The sequence below is a fragment of the Phocoena phocoena genome, chromosome 2, assembly GCF_963924675.1.
Source record: "Phocoena phocoena chromosome 2, mPhoPho1.1, whole genome shotgun sequence".
Taxonomy (NCBI): Eukaryota; Metazoa; Chordata; class Mammalia; order Artiodactyla; family Phocoenidae; genus Phocoena; species Phocoena phocoena.
Window position 1 is genome coordinate 114,146,259 of NC_089220.1, and position 23,201 is coordinate 114,169,459.

Here is a 23,201-nt window from a genome sequence, read left to right on the forward strand (position 1 = left end):
CATTGGGTCTTCGTTGCTGCACACGGGCTTTCTCCAGTTGTGGAGAGTGGAGCTACTCTTTGCTGTGGTGTGCAGGCTTCTCATTGTGGTGGCTTCTCTTGTTGTGGAGCACGGGCTCTAGGTGTGTGGGCTTCAGTAGTTGTGGCACAAGGGCTCAGTAGTTGTGGCTCGCGGGCACTAGAGCACAGGCTCAGTAGTTGTGGCACACGGCCTTAGTTGCTCCGCGGCATGTGGGATCTTCCCAGACCAGGGCTTAAACCCATGTCCCCTGCAATGGCAGGCGGATTCTTAACCACTGCACCACCAGGGAAGTCCCTGTTTTTTTTTTTTTACATTCCCTTTCTGATATTTCATGGTTAGTGTAAAGAAATGCAACTGATGGGGCTTCCCTGGTGGTGCAGTGGTTAAGAATCAGGTTAACATCCTTTGCCCATTTTTTAATTGGGTTATTAGTTTTTTACTACTGAATTGCAAGAATTGTATATATTCTAGATATATGCAGTTCTTTATTAGATACGTGATTTATAAATATCTTCTATCATTCCGTGAGTTGTCAGTTCACTTTTTTTTAATATTTATTTGGTTGCACCGGGTCTTAGTTGCAGCAGGCAGCCTCCTTAGTTGCAGCTTGTGGGCTCCTTAGTTGCGGCTCTCCAGCTCTTTAGTTGTGGCATGCATGTGGGATCTAGTTTCCTGAACAGGGATCAAACCCTGGCCCCCTGCATTGGGAGTGTGGAGTCTTATCCACTGCACCACCAGGGAAGTCCCTTCACTCTCTTAATAGTATCCTTTGAGGGCTTCCCTGGTGGCACAGTGGTTGGGAATCCGCCTGCCGGTGCAGGGGACACGGGTTTGAGCCCTGGTCTGGGAAGATCCCACGTGCCGTGGAGCAACTAGGCCCGTGCGCCACAACTACTGAGCCTACACTCTAGAGCCCGCAAGCCACAACTACTGAGCCCTTGCACCGCAACTACTGAAGCCCGTGAGCCCTAGAGCCCGTGCTCTGCAACAAGAGAAGCCACCGCATTGAGAGGCCCGCTCACTGCAACAAAGAGTAGCCCCCGCTTGCCGCAACCAGACAAAGCCCGTGCACAGCAACGAAGACCCAGCGCAGCCAAAAATAAATAAATAAATAAATTAAAAATAATAGTATCCTTTGAGGCACAAAAGTTTTTAATATTGATGAAGTCTAATTTATCCATATTTTCTTTGGTTGCTTGTGCTTTATACCTAATCCTGTCATACCTAAGAATCCACTGCCTAATCCAAACTGGGAAATGTGAATCCTCCAATTTTTGTCCTTCTTGCATTTCTGGATTCCTTTACATATCAATTTTAGGATTAGCTTGTCAATATCTGCATAAAGGTAGCTGTGGTTTTGACAGGACTATGCTGAATCTGTAGATCCAGTACTGCCATCTTAACTATGCCTTCCAATGCATAAACATAGAATATCTTTCCATTTACTGCAGTATTCTTTAAGCTTTTTCAACAATATTTTGTAGTTTCAGTGAAAAAGTCTTGCAATTCTTTTGTTAAATTTATTAGTAAGAATTTTACACTTGTTGGTGCTCTTGTAACTGAAGCACGAACTTAATTTTGTTTTCACGTTGTTTACTGTTAATGTCTAGAAACACAACCAATTTTGCATGTTGACGTTGTGTCTTGCAACTTGAGCTCATTTTTTATCTCTAGTAGATTTTTTTGTAGATTCCTTAAGAAATTTTACATAAAATATGTCATCTACAAACAAAATGGTTTCTTCCTTTCCAATTTGGATGTCTTTTATTTCTTTTTCTTGCCTGATTACTCTTACCAGGATTTCCAGGACAATGTTAAATAGAAGAGGTGAAAACAGATATCCTGTCTTGTTTCTGATCTTAAGGGAAAAGTATTCAGTCATTCACCATCAAGAATGATACAGCCTTTGGGTTTCTCACAGGTCCCCTTATCGGATTGAGGAAGACCCCTTCTATTGCTAATTTGTTCAGCATTTTTATGATGAAAAATATGAAAAGGTATTCATGTCTGTCAAGTGCCTCTTCTGTGTCTATTGAGGTGATGATCTGATCTTTGCTCTTTAGTCTATCAATGTGGTGTATTACATTGATTTCAGTTTTCTAAGGTGAACCAATCTTGCATTCCTGGGTATATTCCACTAGATAATGGTGTAAAATACTTTTTACATATTGCTGGACTCAGTCTGCAAGGATTTTGTTGAGGATTTTTGTTGAGGGATTTTGGTTTGTGGCTTTCATTTTTGTGATGTCTTATCTGGTATGCTGGTAATACTGGCCTCACAGATTGAGAATGAAAGTATTCCCTTTTGGAAGAGTTTATAAAGGATTGGTGTTAATTCTTCATTAAGTATTTGATAAAATTTATCAGTGAATTCACTGTTCCTTGGTTTGTGGGAAGATTTTTTTTCATAACTAATTCAATCTCTTTTCTTGTAGCAGGCCTTTTCAGACTTTCTATTTCTTCTGGAGTCAGTATAGGCTGTTAGCATGTTTCTAGGAATTTTTCCATTTCCACTAGGTTCTAATTTGTTGACATACAACTGTTAATAGTATGATAATCCTTTTTATTTCCATCAGTTCAGCAGCAACACCCCCCTTTGTTTCCCCAAATTAGTAATTTGAGTCTCCTCTCTCCTCTTCTTGGTCTATCTACCTCAAGGTTTGTCAATTTCTTTTACCTTTTTAAAGAAGTACCTTTCAGTTTTTTCTTTATTGTTTTCTACTCTATTTTATTTATTTCAGACCTACTTTTTATTATGTCCTTCCTACTGCTTGCTTTGGGTTTAGTTTTCCATTTTTCCCTAGAATCTTAAGGTGGGGCATTAAGTTATTGATTTGAGATATTCTTTCTTTTTTAATAGAGATAAATTTCTCTAAAGGAGAAATAAATTTCCCTCTAAGCACTGTTTTAGCTGTATCCCATAAGATATGGGTGTATATTTTCTTCTATTCATTTCAAATTATTTTCTAATTTCCCTTGTGATTTCTTCTTTGTCCCATTGGTTATTAAGAAGTGTGTTATTTAGTTTCCACATATACCGTAAGACATATTATTTTTGTTCCTCTTTTCTTTCATTACTCTCTTCTTTTGTGTTGAATAGATGTTTTCTAGTATACTATTTTAATATTTTGGTCTTTTACTATATTATTTTTTAGTTATTTTCTTAACAGGTGCCAAGGGAATTAAAATTAGCATCTTAACTTACAACAATCTAATCTAGATTAAAAGCTACTTAATTTCAATAGTATATAAAAACTTTCCTCCTATATAGCTTCATTCCCTTCCTCCTTCTTTATGCTGTTATTGTCATGAAAATTACATCTTTAAAATGGCATGCCCTCCAAGAGAGATTTATAATTATTGCTTTTTCACAGTTGTCTTTTAAATCAGATTGGAGGGAAAAAAAGTTACAAAATGTAAAAAATACATTTTTACTATCTTTTATATTTAACTCTATAGCTGTCTTTAATGGTGCTCTTTATTATTTCATGTGCTTTTGAGCTACTGTCTAGTGTCCTTTCATTTCAGCCAGAAGAACTCCCTTTAATATTTCTTGTGGGGCAGCTAGTAACAGTCACTCAGGATCTGTTTATCTGGGAATGGCATAATTTCATCTTGAAGGATAGTTTTAGTGAATACAGAATTCTTGATTGACAGTGTTTTTTTCTTTCAGCACTTTGAATATGCCAAGTTGCTGTCCTCTAGCCTCAATGCTTTCTAATGATGAATCAACTTTTAATCTTACTGAGGATACTTGGTACATGATGAATCATTTTTCTCTTGCTGCTTTCAATATTCTCTCTTTACCTCTAGAGAGTTTAATTACGATATATCTAAGTTTGAATCTCTTTGAATTCACCCACCTTGCAGTTTGCTGAGCTTGCTAGATGTGTATATTAATTTTCTCATCAAATTTGAGGAGGTGTTGGCCATTATTTCTTGAAATATTTTCTTTCCCTTTCCCTCCTTTCCTTCTGGACTCTCAGAAGTTTATATACCTCATGGTGTCCCATAAGTCTAGAAGCTCTGTTTATTTTTCTTCATTCTTTATTATTCCTGTTCCTTAGCCAGATCATCTCAACTGATCTGTCTTCATGTTCACCCGATTCTGGCTTCTGCTTATTCAAACTTGCTGCTGAACTCTTCTACTGAATTTCTCATTTCAGTTATTGTACATCTTTTTCCACTTCAAAATTGATATGTGTGTGTGTGTGTGTGTGTATGTATAAAATTGATATTCTCCATTTGGTGAGACATTGTTCTCATACTTTCCTTTTGTTCTTCAGATATAGTTACCTTTAAGTCTTTAAATATATTTAAAATAGTTTAAAGACTTTGTCTAGTAATATCAATGTCTGGATTTTTTCAGGGGTAGTTATATAACATGGCAACTCTGAAAATTCTCTTCCCAGGATTTGCTGTTGTTGCTGTTTCTTACAGTTGCTTCTATTTGTTTAGGACTTTCCTGAACTAATTCTGTAAAGTTTGTCACAGGTGACCATGGAAATCTCTGCTCAGTAAGCTTAAATGTCAGCTACTGATTGAAGGCAGATATCTTTACATGCCTGAAACCACTAATTCTCCCAGTTTTTGTCAAGGGTCACTGAGTGCGTATGTTGGTGCATACCTTCAACACTCAGCTAGGAAGTTTACAACTTAGCCTTGCCCGGCTTGCACAGAATCTGAAGGTTATCCTGAGGTAAGAAATCAGGATATCCTCAGGTCTTTACTGAGCATATGCATAGCCCTGGGCACGTATACAGTCCTATGCATGTGCATAGCTATCTAGATTCCCATGAATATATGGGAACTTTTCATAGCCGTTATGGAAACCTCATTCTCCAGCTTTTTCTTTCAAATGTTTTGGTTAGTTTTTGCCCCAGCTGTTATCTACTGCATCAGAGAGTTGCAATGTTCAACAACTGCTTCTGACTGTTTTGGACAAAACCCCTAGGTAAAAGGTTATTCATACTGGGCAAGCTCCAAGTCAGGTTAAAAGATAGCCTTGTAAGTGGGGTCTTCCAGGGAACTACCAAATAAGTTGAATATTCTCTGGGAATGGGGCTTTGAAGGAGTGCCAGCCCCCCTCTATTCCCTCCAGGGGTTGTCACACTGCTGATTTTCATTGTGCTTCCAGGCTATTGATTTTCAAGGATACCGTAGAGCTTGGGAGGGAGGGAGGTGAGTAGTGCAAGTTAAAACACTACAAAGTGCACTGTCATTATCAATATTCAGCCTTTTTTCTTGTATATATATTTCCCAGATTACTGAAGGCCTTTGATGAATTCATGGAGCTCCAGCAAAGTTATTCTGACAATTTTTGCAAGTGTTCTTGTTGCTTTTATGGAAGAGAGAACTTTCAGAGGTCCTTACTCTACTGTTTCATTGACATTTAATCTAAAACCCTTACTCTTAATCACCACACCATAGTGCCTGATACGGAATTGATTTATAAGTAATGGTCAGGGTTTTGTTTCTTAACAAAAATGCTCTTAATTGTCTTAAGTACTGGGTAGAATTATGGATAGAGTACTGCATAGAGATCCTAGACCCTGTTTAGGTGATATCTAAATTAGTTTTAGTACCTGGTCATTTCTGGAAATAGATGGTCACTGGAATCCTTCTCCCACTTGCAAAAACAAATAGGAGCACATTAGAGTTACGGAGTCCATTGTGTGGAATGGGGAAGAGGAAAAGTTTATGTGGGAACCATTAAAGCTCTCTATCTGCAGACACTATATGAATGGCTTCAGCTTTACTCCCTGTAGACTAAGGAACCGAATGACACTTTGGACTCTCGTTCTTGCCTCTTTTTTTTAAATTAATTAATTTATTTATTTTTGACTGCGTTGGGTCTTTGTTGCTTTGCGCAGGCTTTCTCTAGTTGTGGTGAGCGGGGGCTACTCTTCATTGTGGTGCGCAGGCTTCTCATTGCAGTTGCTTCTCTTGTTGCAGAGCATGGGCTCTAGGCGCATGGGGTTCAGTAGTTGCAGCTCGCAGGCTCAGTAGTTGTGGTGCATGGGCTTAGCTGCTCTGCAGTATGTGGGATCTTCCCAGACCAGGGATTGAACCCGTGTCCCCTGCATTGGCAGGTGGATTCTTAACCACTGCACCACCAGGGAAGCCCCTCGTTCTTGCCTCTTATGCCAATGCCACAGCTGAATTTGCTGTCTCTGCCTAGCCTTTTTAGATGGATTAAAATTCCTCTTTGGCTATACTTGTATGTAACTCCAAAAGAACAAAATAAGCATCACTGCATTCACATCTGCACACTGTATAACTCATGGTCAAGTTATGATCTCCCCTGTTCTTTCTAGTCCAGGCTCTTTCTTATTCAGGAGGAGTAAAACAGAGGCAAGGTGGATGCTACCACTGGAATACCTGTACTCCAATATCTCACTGCTGACCAGAAAAATCATTACCATTTTTAATTCCACCTCCCAGCAGGGCCAACATGTACCTTCACTCAGACTGCCTATTTATATGACTCTACTAAGAACATTTTATGATTTCCTGATAACCTGCCCCAGCTATAACATACCACAACTATAACAAATTTATTCTTAAAAGGATTAAGTTGAATTAATTTTTATTTAAAGACCTTAAAATGGCACTGTGCCCTCTAATTTGAAAGTCTATAAAAAAGAAAAAATAACAGTCAAAAGTAGATTTAAATTTGATATTCTCATTTGTGCTCAGTTGGCTTGATGAAGAAAAAGATTTTTTTGGTTCACCATCTAGGTATTTGTTGACAATCAGCTAAGAGGCCAGTGAAATATCTTATTTCTTAAAGGAAGTGAAAATATATTACACTTCTGCAGTCTACATCTTCTTTCTTCATTAGAAATATTATCTTTGGCCTCTTCTTACTCTCATTCAAGATCTGAACTGGGTTACCTTCTGCCTTTCATATATTCTACTTCTGCTTAAATAATCTCCAATCCCTGTTTCATGTTGGTATGTTTGCATACTACTTATGGTCATTGTAAGAGTTCTGCATCTACTACTTAGTTCATTTTCACAGTTACTGTTAGTTTTTGTTTTGCAATACTACAATGTTCTAATTTTATAATATCCGTTTATCCGTTATCACCAGAAAACAGCAGGTGGTAAGTGGTGCAGAGGGAGGAAAAATGCTAAATTTTGGCACTGACACTAATATGCTGTAATACAATTATTCTCTGTAACAAACCTGTTCAGTCACTTCCTCAAAATGCAAATGAACTATCGTTTTTCTTTTTCTTGATAAAAAGTGAAATTTTAAAAGTTTATGCAAGGGGGACTTCTAGCATGTTGGTAATATTCTCTTTCCTAACCTAGAAGATAGTTCCAGGGGTGTTTTCACTTTGTGATAATTCACTGAGCTATATGTTTTGTTCTGTGCACTTTTCTGTATACATGTTATATCCTAGTATAAAAGAGTTTTCAAAAAGAGTTTATTATGTGGAAGTTCTATGCTGGCCAGAAAGCAAAACTAGATTAGAAAACAAGAAGAATCTAGAAATTATCAAAGATAATTTCAGTTGTTGATCATTAGTAGCACTGCATGTCTTTGTACTAATTAATACTAATATACATAGAACCAGCTTTCACAAATAATATTTTAAATGCCAAAGTAACATCCAATGTGAATAACTTTTACAGAATGCAATGTACTCAACAGTAAATATAAGAAAAGTTTCTTATCTTAGTCAGTTACGTCTTAGCAGGATATGTATCAATTTTCAAAATTTTCATAATTGATAAAGACCACTGTAATAAATAAGAATGCATCTTAAAAGAAAAAACTTTTCCTTAAAGCTTTTTGCTGGTAACTGTAGTCAATAATATTGCAGTACTGTACATATTTGAAAGTTGCCAAGAGATTAAATTGTAAAAGTTCTCATCACAAGAAAAAGTTTTGTAACTTTGTATAGTAATGGATGGTACCATTTTGCAGTACACACAAATATTGAATCATTATGTTATATACCTGAAACTAATATAATGTTATATGTCCATTATACCTCAATTTAAAATTTTTTCAAGCTTTTTGCAAAGATAGCCTCTTAGAAATAATTTTGGCAAAGGCAAAGCAGTTTTAAGATACTCCTTTTATTTAAAAAAAAAAAAACTATAGTTCTCTCCAAAAAGGCCAGTTTGCACACGTTATAATCTGAAGTACAGAAATGAAATTCAATTAGTTTTGCCTCTCATTTTAGAAATACAATCTCTCAAATATTTTATTCAGTTAAAATACATAAAAGCTGAATTTAAAGTTTTACTGCTAGTGCACATGCCCAAAAGCCCTATGAGTAAGTCTAGGAGTTCTGAAAGCACAAAATGTGTCCTCCTGCACTTCTGCTGAAGCTTCTGGGCAAAAAAAATTATTTTAAATAATTACATATGTATTAGAATATCCTCACTATGCAGCAATGGTCTGTCTAAGGCTAGAGCTACAGCAAGCAACAGTGTCATTTCAAGTAGGTAGCAAGTGCTTTAGAGATGCTCCTCTCACAGAATGTAAAATGAGAATATTTTATGATTTAAGGAGGAGACACACAAACAAAGTATCCTGTTTTATCCATTCCTAACTTTTAAAGTAAAATCCAGCTAACTGACTTAAGTGTAAGAGGAAAAGAAAATTAACACCTCATAAACAGATACTTTACATGTATTATCTGATTTTACCCTCATAATATTGAAGGCAGTATTACACTCCAAGAAAAACAGCTAATAGTCACAAAATCAGTCAAGAGAAGAGATGACAACTGATTACTGAAGTTGGGTTACCCCACTATACTATACTACCTCCATCCTAATTTTTCTGCCTCCTGACTTATGCTTCCACATTATGTTTCATTTGTAGTAAAAACTATGACTTAAGAAGAAAACAGAGAAAAATATCAATATTAAATTCTATATAATTAAATAATAATTTCACTTTTTGTTTAAAAATCATACCAATGTCTGAATGCCTAAAAAATACCAGGTGCTTTACACTCATTATTCCTATCAGTATTTATTAATAAAAATGTACCAACATATATATACACACACATACACTCACCAGAACTCATTAGATCTGAAACATGATGTTAGGGCAGGGTAAGAAAACAAACAGAAGCATGGTAGAATACTGATGTCTACTGCTTACCAGTTTTTCTCTGAATGTGTCTTTTCCCAGCTTCCCTGAAAGCAATAACAGCTCTGAAAAAAGCTCGGAGAACTGCCCAACGGAAAACAGCTACAGGATCAATTCCAATCATCCCAGAGATAAATGCATTCTTGCTACTTCTCAGAAGAGCTACAATGTCAGGGCGCATATGATCTGTATTTTTTTCCCGGAAATCCTACATGAAAAAAGTACCAGTGTTACTTTTGAAAAAATTATTAAACCAAGAAGATAATGGGTGACATATATGAACAGTGGTTGAATAAGGCTATAGAAGTGACTTCTGTTTTAGGCAGCTAAAGGGACCAGATAGATATCCTCAACAAAGTCCCATCTGACCCTAAAACTATTTAATTCAAAAATTAATTTAAATTAGAATGAGCATTCCACAAGCTTATTGCAGCTTGTTAAACACTGGTCAGGGAAAGACTCTCTACAGGACTATCACATAAAATGACACGAGAGTTGAATAACAAAAAGGAGCCAGAAATGAGAAGACCAGGAACAGCATTTCAAAGGGAACACCTACTACCTATAGGTGGCAATGAGTTGAACAAGTTAGCAGAAAACCAGTAAGACCAGGGGCTGGAGCATTCTTGGCAAGGGTGAGAGTGGTAGAAGAATAAGCACATAAATAGGCTATGTAGGCTATGCAAGCCTGAACTAGGAGTTTGGGTTTTATTCAAGTGTAAAGAAAAGCCACTGGAAGGATAATGACATGAGCTAACTGGTGTTTTATAAACATCACTGGTTGCTGCAGAGGGAATGAACTGTACAAAGATGGAAAAGGTAGGCCAGCTATTGCAGTATTCCAGAAGAACTGAAAGTGACTTGGACTACATTGATGGTACTAGTTAGTGGAAAAGGAAAATGGTTATCATATATGGGATATGTTTTAGAGGTAAGGACAAAGGACTTGGTGGATTAGGGCATGGTGAGTGAATAAGGAAATTAGGTTAACACCTATATTTTGGGTTTGAGCAACAAAGTGGATAGAGGTACCATATACTGATATGGAGATGACTAGAGAAAAGAGAAGGTATAAGGATAGAAAATGAGGATTATGAGGTAAGTTTTGTCCAAGTGAAGCTTGAGATGCTGAGAATAATGATAATAGCAAGTAACACTTATTGAGAGGTTTCTAAGTGTATGGCACACTTCTAAGCATTTTACATGTGTTGTCTCATTGATAAGTTCATTTCATCACCTTAACAACTCCTTGAGGTAGATGATATTATTATTCCTATTTTATAGATGAGGAAAGTGAGTCATAGAAAGGTTAACTATCTTGGCTCCTATCACACAGTAACTGGAAGAACAGAGGTTCAAACTCAGCCACTTATAACGAGTATACTATGTCTGCATACAGACATCAAGTAGGCAGATGGATGTATTTGTCTAGATTCTTACAGAGATTTCAGAAAATGCATTTGGATATCATCAGCATACAGATTTTCAAAGCTGGATAAGATTACCTAAGGACTGTAAATATTTAAAACCACCTGTCAGTGGGGGTTGGCGATGACAGAACAGAATAAAACGCGTTTAAATACCCACAGAAAGATAGGGAGGGCAAGAAGCTTAACACTCCTGGAAGAAGGTCCCAGACTGATATGCATAGTCTAGGCATTTGACTATAACCACACCCAGATGGAAGGATTAAAACTTGGTGAGTAGGGCTTCCCTGGTGGCGCAGTGGTTGAGAGTCCGCCTGCCGATGCAGGGGACACAGGGTCGTGCCCCAGTCTGGGAGGATCCCACATGCCGTGGAGCAGCTGGACCCGTGCGCCATGGCCTCTGAGCCTGCACGCCCGGAGCCTCTGCTCCGCAGTAGGAGAGGCCACAGTGGTGAGAGGCCCGCATACCACAAAAAATAAAAGACACATGGACCCCAATGTTCACTGCAGCACTATTTACAATAGCCAGGTCACAGAAGCAACCAAAATGCCCATCAAAAGACGAATGGATAAAGAAGATGTGGTACATATATACAATGGAATATTACTCAGCCATAAAAAGGAGAAATGAAATTGGGTCAATCTGTTGACTTGTGGATGGATCTAGAGACTGTCATACAGAGTGAAGTAAGTCAGAAAGAGAAAAACAAATATCGTATATTAACACATGTATGTGGAACGCAGAAAAATGGTACAGACGAACCGGTTTTCAGAGCAGAAATTGAGACACAGATGTAGAGAACAAACGTGTGGACACCAAGGGGGGAAAGCCGTGGGGGGGTGGGAGTGGGGGTGTGATGAATTGGGCTATTGGGATTGACATGTATACACTGATGTGTATAAAATGGATGACTAATAAGAACCTGCTGTATTAAAAAAAAGAAGTTTCAACATATTCATTAGGAGTACAAGGTCACAAATACCCAATGGTACATGATGACATGAACTTTGTCAGGTCTAATGGATGTAGAGAAGAGAAAAATTCAACCAACTACATAGATAAACTAGTGGATTTAAGACTTACTGATGGTAACTATTCTTTCAGATCTAAAAAGGCTATTACAATTATGTAATAACCTATATGGGAACCATTTTGCTGTACACCTGCTGTACAACTGAAACTAACATAACATTGTAAGTCAACTATACCCCAGTATAAAATAGAAATTAAATTTAAAATAAAAATTAAATTTTAAAAAATTAGAAAATAAAAAACAGAATATAAATAAATAGACTATTACATACAGAATGGGCTGACATCAATTTTAGCTGCAGGAGGAAACAAACAAAACCATCTTCTAATGACAGCAGAATACTGTAAAGTAGAGTATGAATTTTAGTAGTATCCTTAAACTATCTCCCACTGTATTGACCAACTACAAAGAAGGTAGTGTGACAGGGATGGTGATATAGTTAAGAACACTCCTCTGTCCTAAAGGCATATTCAGTGATAAATTTACTCACCTTTATCCCGTATTTCACTTTCCCGGCATAATGCTTTATGATAAAAGCAGGCTCCATCACAGCTGGAAATTCAATGTAAGAATTCTCTTCATGTTGATGCTTAAATTTGTCCAGCAGTGTTTGATTTGTAGCCTGTGGAAAGCTGAATTAAAAATAAAAACAAAAACACTAAAGAAAGATGCAGCAGCTAATACAGTAGTTTTTTAAAATACATTTTAATTACATTTCCATCTAACACATTTAGCAACTCACAGAGAGTTTTCACTTAAATAAGTTCTCATAACAAGCTGAAAAATGAGTAAAACAAGAACTGGTATTCCTATTTTGCAGATGAGAGCTCAAAAGTTGTGATTTGCCTAACTCACACTTTGCAAGTGGCAGAAGTGAGAAATTAACTCAAGTCTTTGGATATTTAGCTTACGTCAGTGTGCTGCACTAAAACCCAAAGAATAACAAAAACTAAATCATATGTTGCTTGGGGTCAAGAACTTGCAGTAAGGGAATGATATCTCAATTTGGACAGGTCCTTTAAATCACTGTCATTTTTTGTTTTTTCTTCGTGTATGAATCAAGTAGTAATTTTCTTACCTACACCAGTTACTGTATAGCTTTATATTATATCTATTATTATTTCAAATATACATCAATGGGTTTATACTCACTGATGAGCATTTCATATCTGGGAATCAGTCAAATAATATTAAGAAGTAACTACATAATAGTACAGGCATATAAAACTTCAGAAGAGAAAGAAATCTCTAGTTGGGCAATGGAAAAGTTCACAGAGGATAAAGGAGGCAATTAATTATGAGCTAGATGTTAAAGGTTGGGTAGGAGTTTCAAATACAGAAAATAATCACTGACAAATAAAAAGGACATGGCAAGTATCTTTCAGAGAATAGTTTTATTTAACAGTAGCTGAAATAATGAAAAATAATGTGACATGAGATTGTAAAGTTGCTGAATATGATACCTAATGCATAAAAATGATTCTAAAATTAAAACGAAAATGGTTAATTACATAGTACGTATTGGAATCAGGAAGGAGAATGATCTTTTTTTTTTTTTTACATCTTTATTGGAGTATAATTGCTTTACAATGGTGTGTTAGTTTCTGTTTTATAACAAAGTGAATCAGTTATACATACACATATGTTCCCATATCTCTTCCCTCTTGCGTCTCCCTCCCTCCCACCCTCCCTATCCCACCCCTCCAGGCTGTCACAAAGCACCGAGCCGATATCCCTGTGCTATGCGGCTGCTTCCACTAGCTATCTATTTTACGTTTGGTAGTGTATATATGTCCATGCCACTCTCTCATTTTGTCACAGCTTCCCCTTCCCCTTCCCCATATCCTCAAGTCCATTCTCTAGTAGGTCTGTGTCTTTATTCCCGTCTTACCCCTAGGTTCCTCATGACATTTTTTCTTCTTAGATTCCATATATACGTGTTAGCATACGGTATTTGTTTTTCTCTTTCTGACTTACTTCACTCTGTATGACAGACTCTAGGTCCATCCACCTCACTACAAATAACTCAATTTCGTTTCTTTTTATGGCTGAGTAATATTCCACTGTATATATGTGCCACAGCTTCTTTATTCATTCATCCGATGATGGACACTTAGGTTGTTTCCATCTCCTGAGAATGATCTTTGATATCAGACAGTCATTGCTTAGATTACCAATTCTGTCTGTGACAAGCTAGGTACAACCTTCTTTAAGAACTGGTTTGTTAATACATAAAATGAGTAAAATGAGGTAAAACAGTGCTAGCAGAATTAAACACTAGTTAAAAACACCTAACACTAGCTGACATCCTATAGGGATGACATAAATGTTACCTACTTTTTTATGTTGCCAACACTGCCATTTTCCTAGACAACTAGGCCTGCTTTTGCATTCAAATACTATCCCATCCTCAAAATATCTCGACTCTCTAGGCTCTTCCTCTCCTATCCAGAACTCTCAGCCATTCTAGAATGGATTACAACTCTTAAACAATTTCAGAGAGTACCGCAACAGCCTCTACAGTAGCCTCAGCGATTCTAATTTTACTTTGTTTCATGTCACCAAATGGAACTATCAAAATAAATTTTCCTACAATAGTGTTAATTGTGTGCCTCTCCTACTCTGGAAAACTGGAATCCAAGCTCCTAAGCCTAGACCAACCCAACCTCTGCAAACTTACCCTTCACTACTCCACAGCAGAATGCTTCTTTTCAGGAAGGATGCTCACCTCATTGTCTCTAGGTAAAGGTTTATTTACCTTCTAATCCTCTGAGTAATCAAAAAGCTTATGATTTGCTTTTCTCTTACTTTTGAATGGAGAAAAGAAATTTTGAAAGGAAGGAGGACAGATATGAGAACAATTTTTATTCCAAACAAGGAAAGATGGAAAGAAAAACTCTCCACATGTCCTGCATTCAACAAACATTTGTGGATACATACTATATAACCAAGCAAAAGGGCTTGGAACAGAGTCAGAGTGGACACTGTGCATTTCAAAGCTCTTCAGCTAGTGTTCCCCAAAGGCTACCTGCAGGGGCAGCCTTAGAGTAGTGTTTCTTTGCATATAAGAAGTACCTCTGGGAGCTTTCAAAAATACCAATGCCTGTACCCCATCTCCTGTGATTCTACTGAACTGATGCTAGACCAGTGTAACTGATGTAATAGTACATCAGTACTATTTAGAAGTTTCTCCAGGTAATTCTTATGAACAGGCAAAATTGATAAAATGCTGTCCTAAATGAATGCTCTGATCTTAACTTCAGTTTGTTAAAATGCAGATTCTGATTCAAGAAATCCGGGGTGTAGGACTTCCCTGGCGGTCCAGTGGTTAACACTCTGCATTTCCAGTGCAGGGGACACGGGTCTGATCCCTGGTCAGGGAACTAAGATCCTGCATGCCGTGCGGACATAAAAAGAAAAACGAAAAAGAAATCTGGGGTGGAAGTATGAGACTCTGTACTTCTAACAACAACCTTCAAGGTGCAGCCAGTGCTGCTGTCAGCAGATCACACTAAGTACTACAAAAAAGACTGATAACACTCTTAACTGTGCTTACACCATTCCTCCTTTCTAAATTCCACACTGCATCCTTTAGAATCTAGTTTATAAAACGTGAACAGCCAGTAGATAGCAAAGACAAGATTAAATAAGACTTCTAACTTCCAACCCATGCATCTAAAGCACTACAAACACACTGAATGAAGCAGGAACACCACTAAGGATATATTTCATGTAATGTATTCCCCACAGAACAAAATATTTTTAGAGGAAAAATACTCAAAGTGATTCCCAAAACACCTCTTCCTAAATGAGACTAATTTATTTTCAACCTCTCTTTGTAGGTACATGACAGAGGGAAAATATTTCATGCCTTTGCATCTTCTGGAGTGTTAAAGCATAAAGACAAAGCTGGTCCATTTACAATGGGAGTTAATAATAGGACTGACTGAATGACTTATAAAGAAAGGAAAGTAATACTATGGTTTATTAAAAATTTTTATGGAGAACTAATATAAAAGCATAATTGAAGCGATAATTAAGAGATTATTCAGTCCAATCTCCTACCTACAATAATACCCTGACAGATGATGCAAAATAATTACTATAATGGGAAATTTTATTACTTTATGAAGCAGTTGCTAATCAGCTCTAATGATTAGAAAGTTCTTCCTTATATTGAGCCAAAGTCTGTCTCCCTGTAATTTCTGGCCATGTGGCTTAACCCCAGAAGCTTTTGGGTAACAGCAAAGAGGTGCCATTCTCTTCATGGGGTAATACTTACATTTATGTGAGGTACCAACTGACCAGGTAAAGATGGTCTTTATAAAATAAGATGTGCACTCAATGAAATTTTGCTTAAAGAATAACAGACCAGACAAAACCCCTTTGCTCTATTCATGTTTTAATTATATATCCACTAGCTCATTTGCTGCTCACAACCACCATAAGATATACAGCACACAGCATTATAATTTATCATCATCATTTCCTTTTTGCATGAAAGAAAACTGAGGACCAAGGATATTAAGAGATTTGCTAAGGGGAGTTGGAATACAACCCTGAACTTCTGACTCTACAGCCTAAGTATTATGGTGAAGCAATACAGGACAATACTTCAAAGCACATGCTTATTACTCTGCTCTCTGTATCTACGTGTTTGTTTTTGTTTGGTTTATTCATTTATTTTGTTTTCGTTTGTTCATTAGTATTTTATATACCAGAGGGGATGGGGCAGGGGGGAAGGCAAAATTGGTAAAAGGGATCAACTGTATGGTGACAGAAAATAAATTTTTGGTGGTGAGCACACTGTAGGGTATACAATAGTAGAAATATGATGTTGTAAACATGAAATTTATATAGTGTTATAAACCAATGCTACCTCAATAAAAAAGGAAAACAAAAGCTCAGGTTAAAAAAATAAATAAATAAAGCTTAGTTAGAAATACCTGGAGTCCAGGTATTTGAATTTGAATATTTGAGTTTGAATCTCGAGTCCATCATTTACTACATATATGATCTTTTTCTCGATTGCTTAAACTTTCTTGTTCTTTTACCATAATATAGCTCAAACAAAAAGAACTGCTTATCATTTCAATATCTACCATAATGGGTCTCAACACTAAGTATCAAAAATCACCTATGACGCTTTTCAAAGTAAAATACACCAGAAGTAAGGTATGCAAGCTGAGTTAAGAACTAATAACCTTACAGCTGTATAAGAGACAGTGTATGTTTCAGGACATATAGAGCAATACAAGAAACTTTCACGACTTTGGACATAAAATTAAAATATTTTTTGTGTTGGCTGCATTTTAATTCATTTAGATTAATGGAAATAAATGTGATAGACTGGTGATAGAGTGGGTAGATGTAACTGTTAGCAGTCTCCTTTCCAATATATTTTGCATTCTGCTATATTACTTTATAATTCTATGTAGCAATTCTGTGTTTATGGCATATTAACAGGGTGACATATAACTTACCATATATACCAGGATATTCTGAGAGTAAAAGTAGGCACCATTAATAACTAAAGTGAACAACAGGCATAAACTTTAGATTGTCCCACACAAACCTGGTATATAGTCATCCTATGATAGTAAATGCTTAATATTTTATATTGTAGTTTAATGAGTATAATATTAAGCTAGGAATCAGGTGAACTAATTCAAGTTCTAAATATTTTACTAAAGAGTCACAGAAAACCAACACATACCTCACCACTTTGGTTTCTCCAATTCTAGATTTGCCATCTCTTAGGATAATTAAACTATAAATAATACTTCATAGAGCACTGAGAACACTCTGGAGGATGCTATAGGAAGCTTTATTTCTGAAGCATACATATAAGTTTAGTACATTGAACAGTGTTATCAAGGGATGGCAAATATCTAGCATATGTTGCCACTTAAAACCTGCACAGCCATGGCAGATATCACAAATCTATTATTATCTTCTCTTCTGCAAAACAGGAAAACTGCAAACACACCTCATATATAAAACTTTTTTTTTTAAGAGGACTGAATAGTCAAAGATATTAAATTGAGCTGGTAAGTTAATGGGCTTTATGTAAGTTATACAGGCTTAATTTGGTACTTGTAAATAGCACTAAGTAGGCCTTCTATCTATAATTCTCCAAGAGTTAAGACAGCAAGAGGATTTAGAAAGACCGTTTTTTTTTTTACAATCAGTTAATTTACCACGTAAAATTGCTTTAAATGATAATGTGTACAGATTTTCTGTTCAAATATTCAATTGTAAACTTCTTGTTAAGACTGTTATCTTTCTATTGCTTTTGTATGGAATGACACTGCAAATAAAAAGGACCTTTAACTGGGAAAAAAAACCTTTTTTTTAAGTTAATTTTTATTGGCGTCTAGTTGGCAACTAGACGCCAATAAAAATTAAAAATAAACCCATTCTTAAAACACACATACACAAACTTAATTCAAGAAGACAGGAACACAAAACAAAAAATAAATATAAACCAACAAATCTAACATCAAAGTGACTCTGTAGAAGAAATCTGGAAAAACTCAAGGAAAAAATGAGTTCTATAGTGAAGTCCATCCAATTTTTTTAGAAACACGCACAAAAAAGCCATACATGGGAAACTTTGGCTCTTTACTCAATAATGTTAAGAAGAAAACGTAGGGCTTAAGAAGACATGAAAAGCCCAAATGGCCAATAACAAAACTGAAAAGAATCATACTCACTTGCTTTCTTCATCCAAAAGATGCAGCAGGCCTGTTGGTTTCTTGCTAATAAGATTTATGCAACAGGTATTATCAATATAATCTATATTGTGCCAGCTGATACCTTCAGCTCTATATTCCTCCTAGGAAGTAACATATTAACAATATATTCATCTTGCAGAAAATAACAGGAATGTGAGAATAGGGACTAAAAAGCTTTTACCAGGATTAAAAGAATAGTTTAAACTTTTAAAAATCACTGATCCACACAATGGAAGAATGTATAAATTTCACTTGTATAAAATCTCGATATAGGGTATGTCTGTTTTCTTTTAAAAGTGCATGCAACCAAATTTTCTGGTTAGAATCCTATTTGTGATTCCACTCAGATGAGAATTTAGGGCTGGATTTGTTTTAGCCACACTATCTGATGACTGCACTAAGGAAAAATATAAAATGAAAAAGCCTAATTTCTCCCACACAACTCTAAGCCATCAAAAAGAACTGCTGGATCGTCAACAATGAATTTAATGAAACAATGTCTGGGAAAAGTGGAAAACTATCACCTCCAGTGATCACTGATATAAATCATATGGAATTCATACACACTGAACTTCAGCAAAATAAAACTCTTACAACACCTTTCAAAAGGTGGGGGCAGGGTAGTTTCCCAAATTTCAAGACTAAATAACTCAAAGCTCACATACTAGCAACTATTCAGAACTCTCTTATGAAGCCCCCATTGGTCCTTCCTCAATTTCTATACTAGGAAATCTTCTTTTATTCATGTCTGTGATGCTTTAACTTCTAAACTGTCAGAAAGATGCCCCTGAGCACAAAGAAGTTACGTTTCTACACTGCACTGATATTTAGGCAACAAATACATATCCTGTTCATCTGATGGTTTTAGTATTCACTGATTACACTTGCACACTTCTCTACAAATATGGTGGTTTTGTGAAACAGTGATTTTGTAATTTTATCATTCTTGCCGTATTATCATTATCCTGTAAAGAAAAAGTGGACCCTACTATAAACTACAGTCATTCTAATTGGGAAAGGTAAATGCTTAATTCTTTCCTCGTAATTAACAATTTCACAAGTAAGTAATGCTATACAAAGGTCACCCCCAAGCAGTGGTAAGAAAGTCTTTTCCCTATTCTTTTTCAGAGCATGGATAAAAAGCGTACTAAATAGTACGAGCATATGGATTTTTATCGACATTACTAGCAGTCCAAAATCCTTTCTCATCCCCTTTTCCCAATGATGATTCAGACCCTCTTGCCCAAAGTTAACTATTATCCTAATTTCTAATAACATTGATAAGATTCACCTGTTTATAAATATTATATAAATAGAATCATATAATACATATTCTTTTCATCTGGCTTTTTTTCTTTTACTCAACATTATGTTGTAGGATGCACCTAAAGTTCATTCATTTTAATTGCTGTAGGGCTGGGGTTGTGGAGTACAACATTTGCTCATTTATGCATTGTCCAGGCTACTTTCTCAATGTAACAGCAGAGCTGAGACCATACGGCCCCCCAGACCTAGAACACTGATTTGTCTGGTCCCTTTACAGAAAAAGTATGCCAAAATCGGCTATGGAGATTAAGTCTCAAACTTTAATATACAACAGAATCATGTGGAGAGCTTGTTAAAAACAGAAGGCACAAACCCAGAATTTGTGAATAAGTAGGTATAGGGTGGGATCCTATATTTGTATTTCTAAGGAGTGCCCAGGTGATGTCAATGGTACCAGTAGGGTAGGAGAAGAACCACTCTTTGAGAACCAATGCTGTTGAGTATTTATATACAATGTATTCACCCATTTATATACTATTAATAGACATTACACTTATTTCCAATTTCTGGCCATTCAAAATAATGACATTATGAACATTTCTATATAAAACTCTTGTTGAACATTTATATACATTTTGAGCGTGAAACCACAGGCTTATAAACTACACATGTATAACCTCAGAAGATACTGCCAAACAGGTTTCTAAAGTGGTTGTATCAATTTATGCACCTACCACCAGTGTAATGGGACTTCCCGGTGCACAGTATTTCTCTAATACTTGTATTGTCAGACTTTTCCATTTTAGTCATCCTGGTGAATGCTTAGGAATATTTAATTATGTTTTTAATTTTATTTTCCCTAATGACTAGTAAGTGAAAAATCTTTTCCTATGTTTACTTCCCATTTGGATGTTCTCACATGCCTGTGTTCCTGATAAAAATTCTTAGAAAACAACCTTGCCTTGTTCTCAGTCTTAGGAGGAAATCATTCAGTCTATTTCCATTAAGTTTGACATTAACTGTTGGTTTTTTTGTAAATGCCCTTTACCAGGAAGTTCCCTTCTATATGTACCTAGCTTGCTAAGGGTTTCGTTTTGTTTTTAACAAGAATGAATATGTAAATTTATCAAATGCTTTTTACATTTCTACTGAGAGCACCATGAATTTTTTCTTTTGTTTTGTTAATAGATGAATTAAATTGATAGGTGGTTAGATGTAACATGCAACAGGAAAAACACCATTTGGTTCTGATGTATTATCCTTTTATATATCTTGCTGGATATATATTTGTTTAGAATTTTTAAGTCTACATTTATGAGTGAAATTGACAATTTCCACTTCTAATAATATCCTTCACAGATTTAGAAAGTAATGTTATCCTGGCCCCAAAAATGTGTTGAGAATTGTCCCCTTTTTTTCTATTCCGCATAAGAATTTATGTCAAACTGAAAATAATTCTTTCAAAGTCAGCAGAATTCATCAGTGGTGCCATTCTGGCTTTCAATGTTCTTTATGGAAAGGTTTTTAATTACATATTCAATTTCTTTAATAGTTCTAGAGTTAAACTTTGTATTTCATCTGTGTCAGTTTTGAAAAGTTTTTTCTTATATCATTTAATAAGGCTTACAGACATGAAGCTGTTTAGTATATCCTACTATCTTTTTAACATGTGTAGGATACACAATTATGTGGTCTTTATCATTGGAATTCTGGCTATTTATATCCCTCTCTGTCTCTCTCTCACACCAATTTCTTAAGGGTTATATCAATGTTATTAGTCATTTCAAAGTATTACTTTTCACTCTGTTGATCCTCTCCCATAATATATTTGTTTTCACTTTTATTTAATCTTTTTTTTCTTTATTATTTCCCGCTTTCCACTTTCCTTTGGTTTAGTTTGCTGATCTTTTTCCAATTTGTTAATCGTTGCTCTTCAACCTTAAAATCTTCTAACAGCTATAAAATTTTCCTCTAAGTAAATCATTAGTCACACTTCTTTAGTGGCTCAAGTGCACCTTTAGTCACAAGTTTTAATATGTAATATATTAAGTTCAATATATTTTCTAATTTTTTTCAACTTCTAGGCTATCTAGAAATTCATTACTTAATTTTTAATCATAAAGTATTTTCTAGTTATCTTCTTGTTGGTTTCTGATATAAATTCATTATTGTACTGAGATCTGTGTGATTTCAAAACTGTGAAATTTGACCCTTGTTTTATGGTCCAGTATATAAGCAAATTTTGTAAATTTGCAGTTATCTATATATGTCAGATAAGTATTTGCCTTAAAAATCTTCTATATCCTTATTTGATATAGGCCTCAGACCCAGGGAAATTGGCATTCTGACATCAAGGGCAGGCAGAACTAGGTACCCTCAAAAGCACCCACCCAGGCTTCCCTGGTGGCGCAGTGGTTGAGAGTCCACCTGCCGACGCAGGGGACACGGGTTCGTGTCCCGGTCCGGGAAGATCCCACTTGCCGTGGAGCAGCTGGGCCCGTGAGCCATGGCTGCTGAGCCTGCGTGTCCAGAGCCTGTGCTCCACAATGGGAGAGGCCACAACAGTGAGAGGCCTGCGTACCGCAAAACAAACAAACAAAAAAACACACCCACCCAATTCTCTGGGTGCTTTACATCTTCTGTATCCTTACCAATTTTTTGTCTAATTGTTCTATCAGCTATTCAGCAAGGTATGTTAAAATATTCCACTAAAATTGCAAATATATATTTGTTTTTAGTTTTATCAATTTCTTGTTTTATATACTTTGAGGCCGTATTATGAGGTACCTATAAATCTGGAATTGTATACTTTCTGATGAACTGATCCTTTTAGTATTATCAAATACTCCTTTTTTATCTCTAGCAATGCTCAAAGTGTGATACTAATACAGTTATATCAGTTCTTTTGTTTTTGTTAAGGCTTGCTAAATCTTTTTCCATCCTTTTACTTTTAACCTTTCTGTATGCTTATATTTAAAGAGTCTCTCTTAGAAGGAACGATTTAGTCTTATTTTATATTCAGCCTGACAATCTTTGGCTTCTAGTTGGAGTAATTAGTCCATTTATATTTAATGCAATTACTGGTATTTGTGGGATTAAATCACCATCTTACCATTTGTTATTTGTCCTGCTTTCTTGTTATTGCTTTTATACCTCTTTCTTGCTTTCTTTTGTATTACTAGAGTTGTTTTTACTTCACTTGCTTCCTATATTAACTTGAGGGTTTTATATTCTTTTATTACTTGGTGGTTATCGTAAAATTATAAGACACATTCTTAACTGATCAATGTCTAACAGAGAAAAAAATCTTCTATCACTTGGCATTTAATACAAAGATATTACAATACCTTAAATTCTGTATCCCTTCCTGAATTAAATGCTATTGTACTCACATGTTTTAGTTCTACAGACATTAAACCACAAAAGATATTTTTATCTTTGTCTAATTTTGTTAAAATTCATTTAGATTCACCCACTTTTTTACATTGTTCATTGCTTTTCATTCATTCCTGCAACTCTGAGTGACAACAGGAATAATTTAGTTACTGCCTAAATAACATGCTTCAGTTTTAAGGAAAATATCCCACTGTCT

At 35.8% G+C, this 23,201-nt stretch overlaps 1 protein-coding gene across 1 annotated transcript in view; it reads right to left on the reverse strand.

Annotated features, from left to right (window-relative positions):
• MYO9A (myosin IXA) overlaps nucleotides 1-23,201 on the reverse strand; it is a 216,825-nt gene that overhangs the window by 145,664 nt on the left and 47,960 nt on the right. The window contains exons 11-13 of the mRNA XM_065900167.1: nucleotides 18,323-18,444; nucleotides 12,097-12,238; nucleotides 9,158-9,353 (exon numbers count right to left, since the gene is read on the reverse strand). Coding sequence (XP_065756239.1) covers nucleotides 9,158-9,353; nucleotides 12,097-12,238; nucleotides 18,323-18,444 — 460 coding nt within the window. The remainder of the gene's footprint in view (nucleotides 1-9,157; nucleotides 9,354-12,096; nucleotides 12,239-18,322; nucleotides 18,445-23,201) is intronic.